General features: G+C 53.6%; 1 protein-coding gene across 1 annotated transcript; it reads left to right on the plus strand.

Moving 5' to 3' along the window:
• Nucleotides 1-1265: 1265 nt before the first annotated feature.
• Nucleotides 1266-16531, plus strand: PVR (PVR cell adhesion molecule). The gene is made up of 8 exons (XM_034986716.1): nucleotides 1266-1522; nucleotides 4099-4458; nucleotides 8460-8762; nucleotides 9718-9835; nucleotides 12082-12230; nucleotides 13100-13228; nucleotides 14678-14709; nucleotides 15221-16531. The coding sequence occupies exons 1-8, from the start codon at nucleotides 1459-1461 to the stop codon at nucleotides 15290-15292; spliced, it is 1227 nt and encodes a 408-aa protein (XP_034842607.1). The 5' UTR covers nucleotides 1266-1458; the 3' UTR covers nucleotides 15293-16531.
• Nucleotides 16532-18154: the final 1623 nt, after the last annotated feature.

The raw sequence follows: 18154 nt of genomic DNA on the forward strand, positions 1-18154 counted from the left end.
TAGAAAGTGGGCTTCACAGAGGCAGAGATTTTTGTCTGTGTTATTTTCTGCTGCCTTCCCTGTGCCGGGAATAGTGCCTGGTTCAATAAATTTATGTTGAATGGAGAATGGGTGAATCATCATTCTCACCAACATTATTATTCAGTGATAATCTGTAAAAACATTGATACTAGTTGTTATTGTTACAGCTACTGTCTATTGAGTACAAACTGTAATACCTGGAATTGGGCGAAGCAGTTACTTGCTTAAGCCTTACAAACCCTCCCGTGAGGAAAGTACTATTATCATGTCCATTTCTCCGAGGAGGAAAGCGAGGGGAAGCAGTTTGCCCAGTATGAGCCCAGGCCTTGTCTGCCTTCAGAGTCCAGAGGGTTTAGGCCTGTTGGTTAAGAACTCGGGATCTGCAGATACCTGGGTGGCCCAGTCAGTTAGGCTCCTGTCCTCGGCTCAGGTCATGATCCCAGGGTCCTGGGATGCAGTCCCACATGGGGCTCCCTGCTCAGCGGGAAGCCTGCTTCTCCCTCTTCCTGCAGCTCCCCCTATTGTGCTCTCTCTCGCTCTGACAAATAAATTAAGTTTAAAAAAAAAAAAAAAGAACTCTGGGATCTGTCCTGATTGTAGGTTGGAATGTCAGCTGTGGCACTTAGCCGCCTTGACCTTTAAAAAGTGAAGTCAGGGGCGCCTGGGTGGCTCAGATGGTTAAGCGTCTGCCTTCGGCTCAGGTCACGATCTCAGGGTCCTGGGATCGAGTCCCGCATCGGGCTCCCTGCTCCTTGGGAGCCTGCTTCTCCCTCTGCCTCTCTCTCTCTCTCATGAGTAAATAAATAAAATCTTTAAAAAAAATAAATAAAATAAAAAGTGAAGTCAGTCAGAGAAAGACAAACACCAAATTATTTCACTTAGGTGGAATTTAAGAAACAGAACGCCCGTAGCGGGGAGGGAAGCGACAGGCTCTTAAATACAGAGAAGGAACCGGGGGCTGTCAGAGGGGAGGTGGGTGGAGGGGGGATGGGGAAAACAGGTGAGGGGGCTTAAGAGTACACTTGTCGCGGTGAGCACCAAGAAATGTCGAGAAGTGTTGAATCCCTACACTGTACACCTGAAATTAATACAACACTCTGTGCTTCTTTATACGTCACGGAGAAAGAAGAAAGCCCCCGCCCAGTCCGCGGTAGCCTGGGCGGGTCTCTCCGGCGGCGGCGGCGCGCAGGCGCGGAGGCGGCCCCGCCCCGCCCACTAGCCCCGCCCCCGCCCCGCCTCCTGCCCCGTCCGGCCGGGTCTGGCGGTGAAAATCGGGGAACTTCCCACGCGCCTGTTCGCTACCGCGGCTGGGGTGCTGCGGGTTCTAGGCTGCCGCTCCCAGGAGGCGGCGGCGGCGGCGGCCGAGGGAGAACGAGCCCAGCAGACCAGGGAGGAGGCTCGCCGGGAGCGGCGACCCAGCCGCCGGAGGAACCGAGCATGGCGTGGCCGCCGCTGCTGTGGCTGATTCTGCTGTCGCTGCCCTGGGTGCCCGCGGAAGCCGGTGAGTGACCCCCCCCCCCGCCCCGCGGCGCGGCGGCCGCTGCTCCCCCTCTCCCTCCGCACTGGCGGGATGGTCGGCCTCCCCCGGGGCTGGAGGAACGAACGGGGCGGGGGCTCAGCCTCCCAGAAAGCTGCCGGAGTTCCTTACAGTAGAGCCATCAGTCTAGGAAAGTCCTAGCCCACAGCGGAGAATGAATGACTCATGCCCAGACACCTCACCTCCCGCTCCTGCTCGCCTTGGCCAGACCCCAACAGGCTGTGCCCGCTGACCTCGTCGGAGAATGCTTTAAGGGGCTGAGTCAAGAGGGCGGGGCACACAACCCGTTCCCCCTTCTGACCCCAAATGTATGGTTCTAAGAGCATGGCCATTCATTCCTTCCTGCATGCATGCGTTCATCCCACACTCGTTTACTGAGCGCTTACTGTGTGTCGGGCAGTGTTCCAGGCCCTGGGGATACAGCTCTGAAGTCAGACGGCCCTGGTTTCAAGTGGGCTTTTGGCATTTAATACCTGTGTGAGCTCGGGAGAGCTTCCTAAGCTCTCTGTGTCCCTAAAATGTGTTGCGGATGGTGGGGGGAGGTGGGGTGGAGATTCTACCTACCTTGTAAGACTGTGTCTTGGGAGGATGCTGAGCAAAGTCGGATGCACTCAGTAAGAACAATAATGATAATGATAATTCATATGAACATTATTAATACTGAATGCAGACTTGGGGAAGCCACAGTCGCTCATCTCATCGTTTCACAAAAGGTGATTCCAAGAACACCAAGCACTTCTCCAGAAAAGAGGGGCCTGAGGCTTGAGGAGTTCACGGAGGGCCACCAACTCAAACCTCTCAAGGAGATTCCCAGTATGAGTCCCACTGTAACCTCCGTTTACAGATGAGGAGACTGAGGCACAGAGAAGGGAAGCGACTTGCCCAAGGCACCAGCAAGAAGTAGCAGGTCCAGTGAGTGAACCAAAATAGTGGACAGAGCCCCCTCTACCAGGACAGGAGAGCCTGGTGCCCAGGAGCCAGGGCGCAGGGTAGACCTAGGCAAGTGGCTTGACCCTCAGAGGTGCGCTTGACCTCTCTGTCCAGTGGGGATGAAAATATGAGTGCACATCTCATGGGGCCGTGGAGAGGGTTGCAGGAGGCCACTTGTAAGGAAGCAGCTCAGTGTCTGGCACAGAGAAGGACCTGAGTGTGGCCGTTAAACTTCACCCAATGTTATCTTCATGGCAACCTTGCCAGGGAGGACACCTGCCATCTGGTGGATGAAAGCACCAGAGAAGGAGCCCCACATGCCTAGGGCCACGCAGCACATCAGTGGCATTCAGACCCACGCTAGCATGCTCACCACTCCCCGATTGCCTGTGTCCAAACCCTGCCTCCTCCACACAGCACGCTCCTAGCACCCCTGCCCGTTACCTCCCAGCTTCCTCTTCCTCATAACACAGTAATATTCACCTTGACAGAGTCATTGGCACACGCTAATCCTCTACGTAGATTTCATTGCCTGGTCCACCCAGCAACCCTATTATGCTGTAACCACCCGCAGTTTACAGATGGCAAAGCTGAGACTCAGGGGAGTGAAACCACCTACACCCAGACTCAAGCTGCTGAGTAGCAGTACCGGGGTTCAAAGAACTTACCTCCTTCCCACCTTCTCCACTATCTTTATTATTAATAATAAGAATGGATAGCATTGTGTTTATTTATAGCAGTAAGAGCCAGGACATATTGAGGACCTACTATGTGCTGAGGCCTGAGGCTGAAAGATCTTAATATGGAGCCTGGTGGGTTAGAGGTCAGGACTCCTGAGTGCAGACCGCAGGGTTCAAATCCCTCTTCTGCCATTTACCCTCTCTGTGACCTGGAGCAAACAACCGGCAAACAACCCTCCGCCTTGGTCTCCCCATCTATAAAGTGGAGCTGATGGTAGTACTTGCTTCAAGGAGCTGTTTAAGGACTAAATGCTGGGAAATGTGTGAAGCACTCAGAACAGCCTGTGTTAACTGTTATCAGTCCCGCGTTACAAACTAGGAAAAAGAATCGGAGAGGTTAAGTAACCTGCCTGAAGCCTCACAGCAGAGGTCGGAAGGGATCCAAAATCCTTGAGTTATAATCGCCTCGCTTCTTGTGCCAGGATCCCCTACAAACCTTCTCCCAATCGGGGTCCATGCATCATCATCATCATCATACCATAGTTCATGGATCCTAAGGCTTAGAATTTCTGCCCCTTTTCCCACCCCTCAGTCGGAGGTGCTCTAACAGTGGTATTGGTGACACTGGGCTGATGAAAACGTTCTGGAACTAGATAGTGGTGATACTTACATACACAACGTAATGCCACGGAACTGTGCACTTTGAAATGGTTTAAATGGCAGATTCAAGTTTTTCACCACAGTATTGCCCACAATTTAAAGCAGCAATGGGGAAATACGGTAATCACAGCGCAGCCAAGCTGCGCGGACGCGGACGGGTAGCAGCAGCCCCGGTCCAGCCCCGGAAGGGCCTCCCGGGCGCCCCTCGGCGCCCCTCGGCATCCAGACCCGCGGACGCCCGGGTCTGACCCGCCCCGCGTTTCCCCGCAGGGCCCGGCACGGTCGGCGTGGTGGCACCGGCGCAGATGCGCGGCCTCCTGGGCGACACGGTCGAGCTGCCCTGCAAACTGCAGCCGCTGGAGCACGAGGTGCGCGTGACGCAGGTGACGTGGACACGGCGGGATGCGGCGGGGGACGACCTCAACGTGGCGGTCTTCCACCCCACACAGGGCCCCAGCTTCCCCGAGCCCGGCCGGTTGGAGTTTGTGGCCGCCAGGCCGGGCGAGGAGCTGCGGGACGGGTCGCTGGCCCTGCGGGGCTTGCGCGCCGACGATGAAGCCAACTACACCTGCCGCTTCGCCATGTTCCCCGAGGGCAGCAGGAGCGCCCGCACCTGGCTCCGCGTGCTCGGTGAGCAGAGGAGTGGGGACAGAAGAGAGCTGGGGGGGGGGGGGGCGCGGGGGGAGGAGGAGGCGCAGGGATGGAGCGGGGAGATTCTGTGGGGACAAAAGGAGGAGATGGGGCAAAGATAGCGGCGGAAGGGGCTGGAGGCTAGGAAGAGAGTTGGGATCCTGGAGAGTAAGGTTAAGATCTTGCAGACTGGGGCGCCTGGGTGGCTCAGTTGGTTAAGCGACTGCCTTCGGCTCAGGTCATGATCCTGGAGTCCCGGGATCGAGTCCCGCATCGGGCTCCCTGCTCGGCAGGGAGTCTGCTTCTCCCTCTGACCCTCCTCCCTCTCATGCTCTCTGTCTCAAATAAATAAAATCTTTAAAAAAAAAAAAAGATCTTGCAGACTGAGGGCAGAGCATGGGGCGGGGGCGGGGCAGGGAGAATCCTCCCCGGGGCCTAGAAAGCACGGAGGCCAGGGTTTGCCTCCCAGGTGGCTACCACCAGCTTGGCAAATGCTTTCATCTCAGATTCTCCTTTCCTCACTGTAAAATATGGTTAGTAACACGAGTGCTGCCCTCAGAAAGCTATCCCGAGGGTCTCGGGAGTTTATGCAGCTGAACCTTAGAACAGGGGCCCCTGTGAGCTCCTGATGGCTGTCAATCATTGTTACTCCCTTTGGTGAGGAAGGGAGAGTTGAAATACACAGACGGGAAGGAGGCTGATTTTGACACCCAGCAGAGGAGGCTTTCCCCAGCGGGGGCCCAAATGCCCTCCCAGGCATTGTCATGGACGCATGGTTCATGTTCCTGAGAAGAACATTTCCCCTTTGAAATTAAGTCTCTGTGAAGTGGAGATCCCTCTGAGGATTAGTAAGAGTTGACTCACCGTTCGAGTGCGTGCCAGGTACTGATCCAGGCCCTTACAGGAATGACTCCCCTGTGAAATGCTTGGAATGGTGCCCACAGCACCCAGCCAGAGGCAGCACTTGTCATTTCTGCAAATCTGGGACTTCAGGGCTTCGGGATGAGAGTAACACAGAACCAGTGACTGGCCCCGGGGGGACCAGCTCCCGGCATCTAGCCTCACGGGCGCCCTGGGCTGGATTGGAGGAGGCTGTGCTGACTTTCCTGTTAGTGGGGCGTCTGCGGAGGACAGAGCAGGGGAATGAAGGATGGCAGCTCACCACGGCTTCAAAGCTGTCTTGGTGGCTCTCAGTGGCCCACTTCACACTGAAGGTGCAGCTGTCCCAGGTGGGGGGGGGCTCTTGAAAGGTTACATGATACTTCCGTCGTGGTTAGATGTGTGACCAGGACCACCCAAGAGAGCAAGCAAGACCAATTGGAAAGGTGGAAAAAATTGCAGTTTGAGATCTCTGCAGCTGAGATATCCTCTTCTCTGGCTGCCGCCAGAAATTTAGTAGAGCAGAGGGGCACCTGGGTGGCTTAGTTGCTGGAGCGACCGACTCTCTATTTTGGCTCAGGTCATGCTCTCAGGGTCGTGAGATTGAGCCCAGCATCGGGCTCCATGCTGGGCATGGAACCTGCTTGGGATTCTCTCTTTCCCCCAGCCCCTGCCCCATCCCTGCTCAAGCCCTCACTCATGCCCATTCTCTCTCTCTCAAAAAAAAAAAAAAAAGGGGCACCTGGGTGGCTCAGTTGGTTAAGCGACTGCCTTCAGCTCAGGTCATGATCCTGGAGTCACAGGATCGAGTCCCGCATCGGGCTCCCTGCTCGGCAGGGAGTCTGCTTCTCCCTCTGACCCTCCTCCCTCTCATGCTCTCTGTCTCTCATTCTCTCTCTCTCAAATAAATAAATAAAATCTTTAAAAAAAAAAAAATTTTAGTAGAGCAGAAACAGGTTGGGCCCATGCTACTAGGAGATGGTCAGACGCTACCTGATTTCAAAGGAATATGAACAAGTCATCCTAACGCTGTGGCCAGAGGATTGGCACCAGAACAATTTCATTATCAAAATCTGAATCGAGCATTCTGGTTACCCCCGGACGGGGCGCCTCTGATAACAATCTACCCAGCCAGGTAGTACAAGAGCAGAGAGGGTCTAGCCCTGGGGCCTGGACCGTTCCTGACTGCTTTAGAGTAAGCCACAGACACCGAGACCACCAGAGCGGGAGAACCAGAGCAAACATCCTTTTGGAGGCATCGTGAACCTGAGGAGACCATCATGATAGGAGATGTTGGTGGGGCTCAGAATGTCAGCATTCCGGGTATCTTAGGAACAACTGGGAAATATGGAGCAGCAGACGAAAAAAAATTAATCTACCTCCTTACTTTGTGAGAGCGTCCCTTGGACTGTAGGCCACATTCTGGAGCATCTACCATGATCCCTTAGGTGAATCAGAAGAAGCTGCAAACACAGCTTTTCATGTCTGGAATGAATCCCTCCCCAATTCCTTGCCAACATAGATAGACCTGGACCAACCCTCCTCTACTGTACATTAATTAGGAAGAAAGGTGTTGAATGGCAGCCAGTCCTTAAGCCTTGCCTATGTCTTTTTTTTTTTTAAAGATTTTATTTATTTATTTGAGAGAGAGGATGAGAGGAGAGAGAGAGCACATGAGAGGGGGGAGGGTCAGAGGGAGAAGCGGACTCCCCGCTGAGCAGGGAGCCCGATGCGGGACTCGATCCCGGGACTCCAGGATCATGACCTGAGCCGAAGGCAGTCGCTTAACCAACTGAGCCACCCAGGCGCCCTTGCCTATGTCTTTTGTTTTATTTTTGTGAAAGATGATGAGACCCAAAGAAAGGGAAAGCTGAGATTTTATGCCATGCCTTTTAAAATATTCATCAGTTAGGCAGGGCTGGGAGGGAGCATCTACCCCAGAGAGTCAAGTTCTCTGCTTCCTCCTCGCTGGTACACTGTGAATAAAATTGAATGGGGTTTTGCAAATTATAAAATAATGTGTTGAAAAGCGCGTTTGGCTGTAGTTTTAATACTGAGTTCAGCTGTGAAATCCATCAGATGTGCCGAGTGAAGTACAAGTCAGGAAAAGCAAGATAAATTGACCTTAAGCCCAAGTGATCAAGTGAATTTGCTTTAACAGATGTGGAAAACGAGATAACCTACTAGATTATTCCCAGCACCTGTGATTTCTTTTTCTCTTCATTAGCCAGAGATTGACTAATTTAAATTTAGAAGCTGATTTTAACTTAAAATTTCCATGAAGAACCTATTCATTGCAGATGCCTATTATACTGTGTAATCATTGTTTTGGAAATTTTATGTAAAATTAAAACTACCAGGATTTTACCCCCCCCCCAAAAAAAACCCCCACAACCAGTGAGTCAAATTTAAGAGAAATCTCCAGTCCATAATGACACTACACTAACAAGTAATAATGAGGAAGGAACCAAGCGGAGCCCCAGGTTTGGGAATCACCAGAAGAATGAAGAAGAGATGGTCACATGATGGGTTTGGAGTCAGACCTTGTGTGAAAGCCCAGCTCTGTCCCAAAGAACTGTGTGACCTCAAGCCTGCCTCCCCTTCTCAACTTCCAGAGCACTGCTCAGACCTCCTCTCGTCCATGAAGCCCTCCTTCATCACTCCCCCAACACTGGGACACCCCTTCTGGGCTCCCCCATCCCAGCCTTGCCCGCTCTGGGTTGCCACTTTCTGGGGAAATCTGTCTTCCCCTTGGACTGTATACCCTCTGACGGCAGGGCTGGGGCTGCCTCGGGCATTGCTGGGTCCCCGGCATTGCCCATCCTCCAGCCAGGCAATGTATTCAATTCCCAATAATAATAATAGCATTTACTGAGCACTTCTTATGCTCCAAGTACCATTTTAGGAGCTTTAGCTGCCTATTCTCATTGCCTGGGATCCTATCATTATCTCCCATTGACAGACAAAGAAACGGAGCACGGACGTGCCCAAAGCCACCCAACGGCTCAGGGACAGAGCTGGGATTTGAACCCGGCCCTCCGGGCTGCCCCGTTCTGCTGCTGCGCTGTTTGTTGACAGACTGCAGGCGGGGACTGACCGGTCCCTTTTGCTCCTGTCCACAGCCCAGCCGGAGAACAAGGCTGAGACCCAGGAGGTCCCGCTCAGCCCGCTCAGCCCAGATCCTGTGCCTGTGGCCCGCTGCGTCTCCAGTGAAGGTCGCCCGCCCGCCCGGATCTCCTGGTCACACCTGGATGGGCAGGCCAATGAGAGCCAGGTGCCAGGACACCTGCCCGGCACGTTCACCGTCATCAGCCTCTTGACCCTAACTCCCTCAAGCCAGACAGATGGCAAGACTGTCATCTGCACAGTGGAACATGAGAGCTTCAAGGAGCCCGTCCTTCTGAGCGTGACTCTCGCCATGCCTTGTGAGTGCACCCAAATGTGAGCAAGGATGAGGACCGCTCCCCGACTGTCCCCACCCCCACCCCCACATTGTCTACATGGGGCCCCCTTGGACCACAAATACTGTCCTTCATTGTCTGTACCAGCTTCTGAGGCCACAGTCAATGCTGTAGCCCGGCTTGTCTCCCCTGGCCCTCCTGGCCTCTGTCTACACTGACACCCCACACTGTCTCTCCCGGCTCCCTTGAACATGGCCTACACACACTGCCTCCACCTGCTTCCCTAGGCAGCTGTCTACACTGGCCTTACCCACATCGCTATGCTGTTTCCTGCATTGTCTACAACTCCCTTGTCCATTTGCTACATTGCCTCACCATCGTCTACACTGGGTGTCTGAATATTGCCTCCTGGGCAGTTGCTACACTGATTCCCTCCGGCACTGTCTACCCTGGACACCCTCAACGTTGCCACTGGGTCTAAGGGAGGAGGGGATCAACACTGGCTCCTCTCCGTAAAAAAAACACTCTGTCTCATTGGCCTTCCCCGTGAGGACCTTGGAAAGTCTTCCCTGTCGATCACATTTGGGATGGATCGACAGCAGCTGAAGCAGGGCCATCCAGGGTTCTTCCCAGCAGGACTCGTCAGAGCCTTGAATATGCTCCTGTGTGTTATGGGTGTCTAAAAGGCCTTTTCTAAGAGGACACCCATGGCATGCCAGGACCTGGCTACCCAGAAAAATGACTAGAGAGAAACAGGTCCCCAGAAGCCTTCTCAGCACCCTGCTACCTCCCACCATGCTGAGGACTTCTGGCCTGTTCTCTGGGGGACTCCATTGCCCCAGACTCCTCACGGGCCTCTCTGTCTTGGGCTGTTCCTGAAAACCCACTGAGGCCTTTTCTCATCACGACATGATCCCACGTATCTTCAGGCCCCTGTGAAGGGTCCCTGTCTCTGAGCCTGTGTGTCTGTTTCCTCCAGACCCCCCTGAGGTCTCCATTTCCGGCTACGATGACAACTGGTACCTCGGCCGCAGCAAGGCCACCCTGAGCTGTGACGTTCGCAGCAAACCAGAGCCCACGGGCTATGACTGGAGCACGTGAGTCCTGGGTGGTCCTGGACTCCCAGGTCTGAGGGAGGAGGGGCTGGGGGCCCAGACTCTTGGGTCTGAGGGAGGAGACAGGTACAAGAAAGTGAAAAGAGAGAAGTCGACGTTAGGCCCCAGTAAAATTTCTGTCTTGTATGCACAGTTTATGAGGAGGTTTAGTTCAGGTTCACCGTCACACCTGCTCTTTTCGGTTGTCTGCTGTGTGCGGGTCGGTGGTCACCTCATCCCGTGTGACCCCCACACTCCGGGCACAGGCAGCACCATCACCGTGCCTGGGGTCGAAGATAAGTTGGGCCCCAGTAGGGACCGCTCTGCACGGGTCCCACTGCCACAAGGGCACCCAAGTGACTCCAAATTGATCCTCTTAACCTCTGAGCTGTGCCACCTCCACCTCCTCGGTCACCTCATGTAACCCACTCAATCACTTCTGACGGAGCAGGTGCTGTCCCCATTCTCTAGATGAGGAAGCTGAGGCGCAGAGCACTCAGATTTCCTCAAATTCATAGCAAGACTAGGCTGAAGAGTGGGGAAAGAAAAAAGCAAAGGGATTGATTGTTTTACGTAATTCGTATCAGGCTTTTGTTCTTATTACAAAATAACTTGTGGCCATTGTAGAAACTTAAGACAATCCAGTTATAAGCAAAAAGAAGAAAATAAGACAAAAATACCCACCGTTACCCTTTGTTATATACCCCTCCCACCTTTTATTCTCTACGCTTCTCAACAAAAACTGCCGTAGGCACCGTTTTGAAACTTTGCCTTGGTCTCAGGATCGCCTTCCCGCATCACGGCACGTAGGTCCCCACCCCCATTTCCCCCAACAGTTCGTCAGGTGAATCCGTAGACGTACAGAAAGGATGTAAGACTTTCCCAGCGAGCACTCAAGAACCCACCCCATGGATTCTCCTGCTCACCTTTTACTGGATTTGCCCAGTCGCATCCATCAGTCTGTCCCTCTCCCCATCCATCTGTCTTCTACCTGTTATGCACGTCAGAGTCCCCACAGCCCCCTTTTTGGTGCTGCTGGGATCCCATTCCATCCGATGTGCATGCCATCAGTTACTTAACTAACCCCGGACGTGGGATACGGGGCTCGCTCGTCCCCACTTGCAACCATGCAGATGGCACGGTGGCGCCCATCCCCCACCGGCCACCTCTGTGGATAGCCACAGCCGTGTCTCTACAGTCAGTCAAAGGAGTCACGGTCAAAGGTTTTCCAGTGGCGTTGGCAGACGCCTCTCCTTGTCCTGCCTCAAAGCACCGTGATCCAGGCTCGTGCGCCACGGGGCTGGGTTTCCAGGCCGGCTCTGCAGGACGCCCAGAATCCCATGCTTGCGTCTTCTCTGTCCACTAAACCGAAGCGTTTTTGACTGTGCTGTGTGCCAGATCGCACGGGCCAACGTGCCCCGGTAAATAAAACAGACCAAGTTCCCTCCCCTCCTGGTGCTTCCACTCTAGTGGGAGAGGGAAACAAGAAACAAAACAACGCTGTGAAGTCCATGGTGCGTCAGATGGGGATAAAGGGATAAAGGCTGCGGGAGAGGTAAAGCAGAGGGTGGGGGCGCATTGCAGTTAAAATCGGGTGGCCAAGAAAGGTGTCGCTAAGGTAACATCTGAGCAGAGGCCTGAAGGAAGGGAGGATGAGCTGGGTGCATACCCAGGGGAAGAGCATTCCAGGCAGAGGGAACAGCAAGTGCAGAGACCCTGAGGTGGGAGCCTAACTGGAGTGTTCGAAGATCAACAAGGAGGCCACCGTGGACACAGAGGAGAGGGGAGAGTCATAGACTGTGGTTGGTGGTATCTGCAGCCAGCGCACGGGGTCTGTGGCTGCGTAAGCACTTTGGGTTTACGCTGAGTGAGGCGGGAGCCACGGGAGGGCTCTGAACAGTGAAGGGATGTGAACAAGTTAGTTCTAACAAGATCTCTCCAGCCGCTGCATGCGGGAACAGAGGGGGCTGTGGGGTGGCGTGGAGGCAGGGAGCCCTGTGAGAAGGTGGCCACGGAGGCCCAGGAGCAGGGGGATCAGCCCGGGGTGGTGGCCAGGGAGGCCTTGCAGAGCAGTCAGAGTCTGGAGAGGTTTTGGAGTTGGGGTGGATGGCACCTGCTGATAAGTGGGATGTGGGTATGAGAGGAAGAGTCGGGAAATTCCAGGGTTGCTCTCAGCTGAGATCGGAGATGGCGTGAGTGTACAGTGAGAGTTCACACCTGCCGCTTCCTCCCCCATCTGTCTCTCCCAGGACCAAGGGGCCCCTGCCACCCTCTGCTGTGGCCCAGGGCTCTCGGCTCCTGATCCAGACCGTGGACGAGTCCATCAACACGACATTCATCTGCCGTGTCACCAACGCCCTAGGGACTGGCCAGGCAGAACTGACCATCCTGGTCAGAGGTGAGGAGCCCTTTGGGTGGCGAGAATAGAGGGACCGAAGGAGGAGGTCACAGCAGGATTCCCTCTGAGGGAGGAGTTAGGAGGTGGTTCCTGATTAAGGGAGTCCTCAGACACAAGAATGCTTTCTGATTCCCATCCTTCCCCTAACCCCCCTCATGAAAGGACCAGTGGAAGGACCATGAAAAGACCAGCTCTACTCTCTGTTAACTCACCATCTATACCATTAGAACTATTGTACAGCCCCCTGGATACACCCCCTCTGCAAACCCAGGCTTGGGTAGCTGTGTGAGGCTTGTCCCCAGGGACTCAGAAAGGCCTTTCCAAGCATCTGAGGCAGGACTCTATCAACTGCAAATGATAGAAGCACAACTCAAAATGATCTAAGCAAAAAACAGGACTTTATTGAAAATGCACCTTCAGGTAGGGTTGGATCCAGATGCTCCAGCCATGAAACCCAGGAACTTTCCTTTCCATCTCTTGTCTCTGCTTTTCTCTGTGTTCTCAGGGAGGTGAGATGTCCCTCGGCAGTTACAGCCTCCCATCTTACCAGTTTAGTAATCCCAGGGGAAAGAATACACCACTTTCATTAGCTCTAGCCGAAGTCCCAGGGCTGAGTGTCATTGGCTTAGCTGGGGTCCCAGCACTCCCGTGAATCTATCACAACAGCCAAGGAGAATAGAATGCTCCGATCGGCCAGGCCTGGGTCAAAGTCCCATCCTAGGAACCAGAGGGTGGAGTCAAGTCCTCCTGAACCGTGACCAGGAGAGGCCGAGCGGTAACTTCCTTAAAGGATAAGGAGTCATGTTTTGGGGGCAGGTGAAGACCCCAGGAGCCTCTGAACCTAACCCTGCTTCCTTCTTCTCTTCCAGAAGAACCTCCCAACCAGACGCTACAACAAGGCTTGTCTGTCGAGAACATCATTATCCTGACTGTGGGAGTCGTGGTCGGTCTGGCCCTGCTGGGGTTCCTGATTTATTTCCGGCTATTTCGACGCCCCCGTGAGTCCCTCCTCTTTGGCATATCTCCTGCCTGTCGGCTGTGAATGAGCGTCACCACAGCCGCCATGCTTGGCCACCTACTATGATCTAGACTCAGCCCCGAGTACGGCAGCCCCCCGCTGAATCCTCAGTACCGTGAGCTTCCCCCATCTGACACAGGAGGACACCAAGTTCAGAGACTCCTGTTCATTGGATCGTTGATTCCTTTTACAAATGTTTAGGGAGGAGGGGCCGCAGCTGGCGCCCTGATCCCAGCTCTTAAGGGCCTGATGCTCTTGACTGAAGGGCTCTGCACAGGCGGTTCCCCTGCCTGGACCACCCTCCCCACGGCTCCTTCTGGTGAAGCCCTTTGGCTTCATAAGAAGAGCTGCTGAAGAGCTACGTTTTGCAGAGGACTTTCTGCGTGCCGAGCGCCGAGCCCCGCTGTATAGATGAGGAAATGTTTGCTTGGAGAGAGGAGGTCTGCCAGTGGGAGGGCAGTTCTGGACTACAAAGCTCATTCCCTCAGCCACTAAACCAAACTGCCTCCTCACGTCCCAGCTGGAGGCCGCCTCCTCCAGGAAGCCCTCCCCAATTTCCCAGAGTGAGCCAAGCACCTGCTCTGGGCTTCCCAGCCCCAGCCCTTGCCCACTCTGGGACATGCCACTGTGTGGGGGCTCATCTGGCTCTCCCGTGAACTGTGATCCCCAGGAGGACAGAGCTAAAACTGTCATGGTCACAGCTATGTCCCCAGCCCCGCCTACCACTTGAGGAAGTGCCAAGCGTGGCAGCTCTGGAGCCGGACTGCCTGTGTCTGGGCCCGCATTCTACTGCTTTATTTTGTCATCAAGGGCAAATGACCTAACCTCTTTGACTCAGTTTCCTCCTCTGTGAAATGGAAGTAAGCATCCCTGATCGTGCAGGTGAAGCAGTTAGCGCAGCATTTGGCACATCGTAAGCCACGCACTAGGTGCATGTAGGCTCAGATTCCTGTTGCCTCCAGTATGATCACCATGGTTAATAGGAGCTCCGTGAGAACAGGGATTCGGGGCTGTTTTGCTCGCAGCTACATCTCCAGCACCTAGAATGCACCTGGCGCAAAGTAGACATTTCCTATTTGCTGAATAAATCCCTGTTTGATGGTTGAGGAAACTGAGGCACAAAGTGTCAATTGCCCGAGGTCACACAGCTCCTCAAGGACAGAGCTGGGATTTGAAACCTTCTATCAGGTTCCAGAACCCATGCTGAATAAATAAATATTCATTTATACTTGATAACTGCATGCATAGCTGGGTGAGGCACATACCCCAGTCCTGTTTTACAAATAACCACTGTGGAGAGTGGCTCCCCCATGTCAATAGCAGAACTGGGACTGAGAATTCAAGGGGCTCTGCCACCCACATGTGTCCTCTCGCCATGCTGTCCAGCATTGTCATTCCTTCCTGACAACTTCTCCTCCTCTTTCCCTAGGTCGGGACCAACACAGCTCTTCTGCTAATGGCGTAAGTGTGGTGGTGGGGCTGAGGAGGGTGTGGGGGTCTGCACGAACCCCAGACTAATTGCATGGACATTCCCAAGGAGGGGACAGTCATCTCTGGGCACCTGCATTGCTTAGTCAAAAGCCAGCATGGTATCAGGAGCCAGGTCCCGGATCTTTTCTCCCGATGCCTCGAGCCGTACTTCCCAACCTTTCCTGCTGGGCAGACTCCCCTGAAAAGTTTGCTTAAAAAATGCAGGTTCCCAGGCCCTGCCCCGTGAGCATCTGGTCTGGTGGGTCTGTGCTGGGGCCTGGGGATCTGCATTTCCATAGGTGCCCCTCCCCCTCCCCACTCATGACCACACCTTAAGAAATGCTGCCCCAATCACTTCTTGGCCTTTTGGCTAAGATCAACTGAGGAGGCGCTGCCCTGACTTCCAGGGAGAGGGGAGGGGACAGGCCTGCACGCTGGGCTCCAGTGGGCAGATTCTGTTTGGAAGGGCCCTGAGGCTAACGTCTGAATATCTGCCTTCTAGTATGCCTCCTATACGGCTGTGGACGTCAATGCCAGGTCTACCCAGGATCCACCGACAGAGAGCACAAGGTGACAGCGTCAGGACTGTTGGAGAGAGACACTGTGGCTGGGGCGGACTTGGACCTCGCAGCTGGCCCCTGGCCCCAGGGGACGAAGTCTCCCTCCAAAGAGACTGGCCACCCTTCTCATGCCAGACCTCAAGAATGTCCCCTCCGCCCTGCATTGCAGTGGCAGGTGCAAGTTCAAGTGCCCGCATGACCCCTCTCGGGTGCAGTCATGCGCTGGAAGGAATCGCAGCACTCAGGAAAGCCGTTGTGCTCACGGTTACGGTTTATTACAATGAACAGATGGGGTTAAGGTGAAAAGCCTTAACCTGTGAAAAGCCACATGGGGCACCATCCGGGAGAGTCCCGCCACCAGCTATCAGTTTACACAGACAGTGCTGATTTCTCCCAGCAATGATGTGTGACAGCACACAGAGTCTCGCTAACCAGAGACGCTCACCTGAGCCTTGGTTTCCAGGTGGGACCCCACAGACTATTCCAACTGCCAGAAAATTTTTGTAAGAATTTGATTTTCTAGCCTTGAGCTTCTAAATCTATGTATCCGTGGCATCCCTGTGGTTACAAGAAAGAGCCACCGACCCTTGTCCAGAAGAGAACCCGAGGCTGGAGCTCAGCTGCTCAGGGCTGTTCAAGGAGCAGGAAAAATGGTGGACATGAACTTGAAGGATGTGAGGTCCTGGCACCTTCTGCCAAGACTCAGGTCCCAGAAGAGCATCTGTAGCCAGCGTGCTGGGCTTGGCGGGACCCCGGAGAATGGGAGCCAGTCACCCACCAAGGAAAGCAAAGTGTCAAAAACAAGGAGGAAGAGGTCCTGGAGGAGCAGAAGCCACAGCTGTGCAAGACAATGGACGGCCTTCAGACCAGGGAGGATACAGCCTAAGGTTCCGGAAGCAGAGCTGCTCAGATGCAACGGACCCGTTTCCTTTATAACAGACTCTGATCTCAGGATCAGGCACCAGAATTCCTCTTACAGCAAGACCCATCTGTTGGGGAAGTACTTGGCAGGAAATAAGACCGTGGGCCAGGATGCTAAACTAGAGCATGAGGCATGAGCTGCTGTGCAAGAGAAAACAAGTCCTTGGGATCTGTTCTGGACAGAAGGGAGAGTGTGAACAGAGAAGAATGGGAGGAGTGAGGGGCAAGGGTGTGGCAAGGCCCATCAGGCTCCACAGTGTCAGGGAGATGCTGCTACATAAACCCTTGTCCATCCCCAGCCACAAATACTTTATTAAACTTAATTTATTACACCTTGAGTGGCTGTGTGCAAGGGAGGACTTTTGCAGGAATTGGGGAGGGGCTGAGTTTTGTGTGGATTTCCAGCATGTGGGACAGAACCAGAGGTGTGGGAGCAAGAACGTGAATCGGGCGGGCGGGGGGGGTGCCTGGGTGGCTCAGCCAGTTAAGTGACTAAGTCTTGATCTCAGCTCAGGTCTTGATCTCAGGGTCATGAGTTCAAGCCCCACACTGGGCACGGAGCCCACTTAGAAAAAGGCAAAAGAAGACCCCAGGGACATGAGCCCCCAGGTTTCTCAGATGCCCTGGGGAGAGCTCATCTTATTTCTCTCTTAATATTTTTAACTAGGTCGTATATAAACATCCCCAAATCCAAAGTTATAAAAAGCATCAGGGATCCACTTTGAGTTAATTTGCGCATAGAGAATAAGGTGAGGGTCCAGCTTCATTCTTTTGCTTACGGATATCCAGTTTTGCACAACCCTGTGAATGTGATTAAGGCCACAAAACTGTACACTTAAAAATGCCGGAAATGGCCAATTTTTGTCATCTCTATTTTCCCACAATTTTTAAAAATAATGTAACATACCAAAAACCACCAAAAATACATCTTATTTTTTTAAAGATCTTATTTATTTATTTATTTGACAGCGCACAAGCAGGGGGAACAGCAGGGAGTGGGAGAGGGAGAAGCAGGCTCCCTGCTGAGCAGAGAGCCCGATGCGGGACTCGATCTCAGACCGTGGGATCAGGACCTGAGCCGAAAGCAGACATCCAACCAACTAAGCCACCCACGCACCCCCCGAATAGTACATTTTAGAGGGGGAGTTATGTCACCACAAGCTTAGTGGCTTCAGACACAAAATTCTTCTCTTACAGCTCTGGAGGTCAGAAGTCCAGAGTCTTGGGCGCCTGGGTGGCTCAGTTGGTTAAGCGACTGCCTTCGGCTCAGGTCGTGATCCTGGAGTCCCGGGATCGAGTCCCACATCCGGCTCCCTGCTCGGCAGGGAGTCTGCTTCTCCCTCTGACCCTCCCCATTCTCATGTGCTTGCTCTCTCTCATTCTCTCTCAAATAAATAAATAAAATCTTTAAAAAAAAAAAAAAAGTCCAGAGTCTTACTGGGCTAAAATCAAGGTGTCAGCAGGGCTGGTTCCTCTGGAGGCTCCGGGCGAGAATCCGTTCCCTGCCTTTCCAGCTTCTAGAGGTGCTGCCAGCATTCCTTAGCATACAGCCCATCACGTGCCTTTCCTCCTCCTGCTCCCTCCTCCCTCCTTCCTCCTCTGACGTCCTTGCCTCCCTCTTCCCTTTAAAGAACCCTGTGATTACACCGGGCCCACTCGGGTCATCCAGAATAAGCTCCCCATCTCAAGGTCCTGAACTTAATCACACCTGCAAAGTCCTTTCGCCATATAAGTGAACATATCTTATCTACCACGCCCACCAGGATAACCATGGCATTACTTGTCAGGTGAGGTTATTGCACAGAGAACAAATATATATTCTTTTTTCCATACTAGGTAACATCTGACACACCGTTCTGCACCTTACTTTTATTACTAGGGTTTCTGGAAATTCTGAGAGAGTGTCTTCTGTCTTTTTACAAAAAGCCACATAGTGGGGCGCCTGGGTGGCTCAG

This window comes from Mirounga leonina, unplaced genomic scaffold (genome assembly GCF_011800145.1).
Source record: "Mirounga leonina isolate KUSES-001 unplaced genomic scaffold, KU_Mleo_1.0 Mir_376, whole genome shotgun sequence".
NCBI lineage: Eukaryota > Metazoa > Chordata > Mammalia > Carnivora > Phocidae > Mirounga > Mirounga leonina.

Excerpts from the sequence above, each read along its gene's own strand:
- PVR (XM_034986716.1), top strand. The coding sequence starts at position 1,459 with ATGGCGTGGCCGCCGCTGCTGTGGCTGATTCTGCTGTCGCTGCCCTGG. Across the intron at positions 8,763-9,717 it reads CGTGACTCTCGCCATGCCTT|ACCCCCCTGAGGTCTCCATT; the intron begins GTGAGTGCACCC and ends TGTTTCCTCCAG. Across the intron at positions 14,710-15,220 it reads ACAGCTCTTCTGCTAATGGC|TATGCCTCCTATACGGCTGT; the intron begins GTAAGTGTGGTG and ends TCTGCCTTCTAG.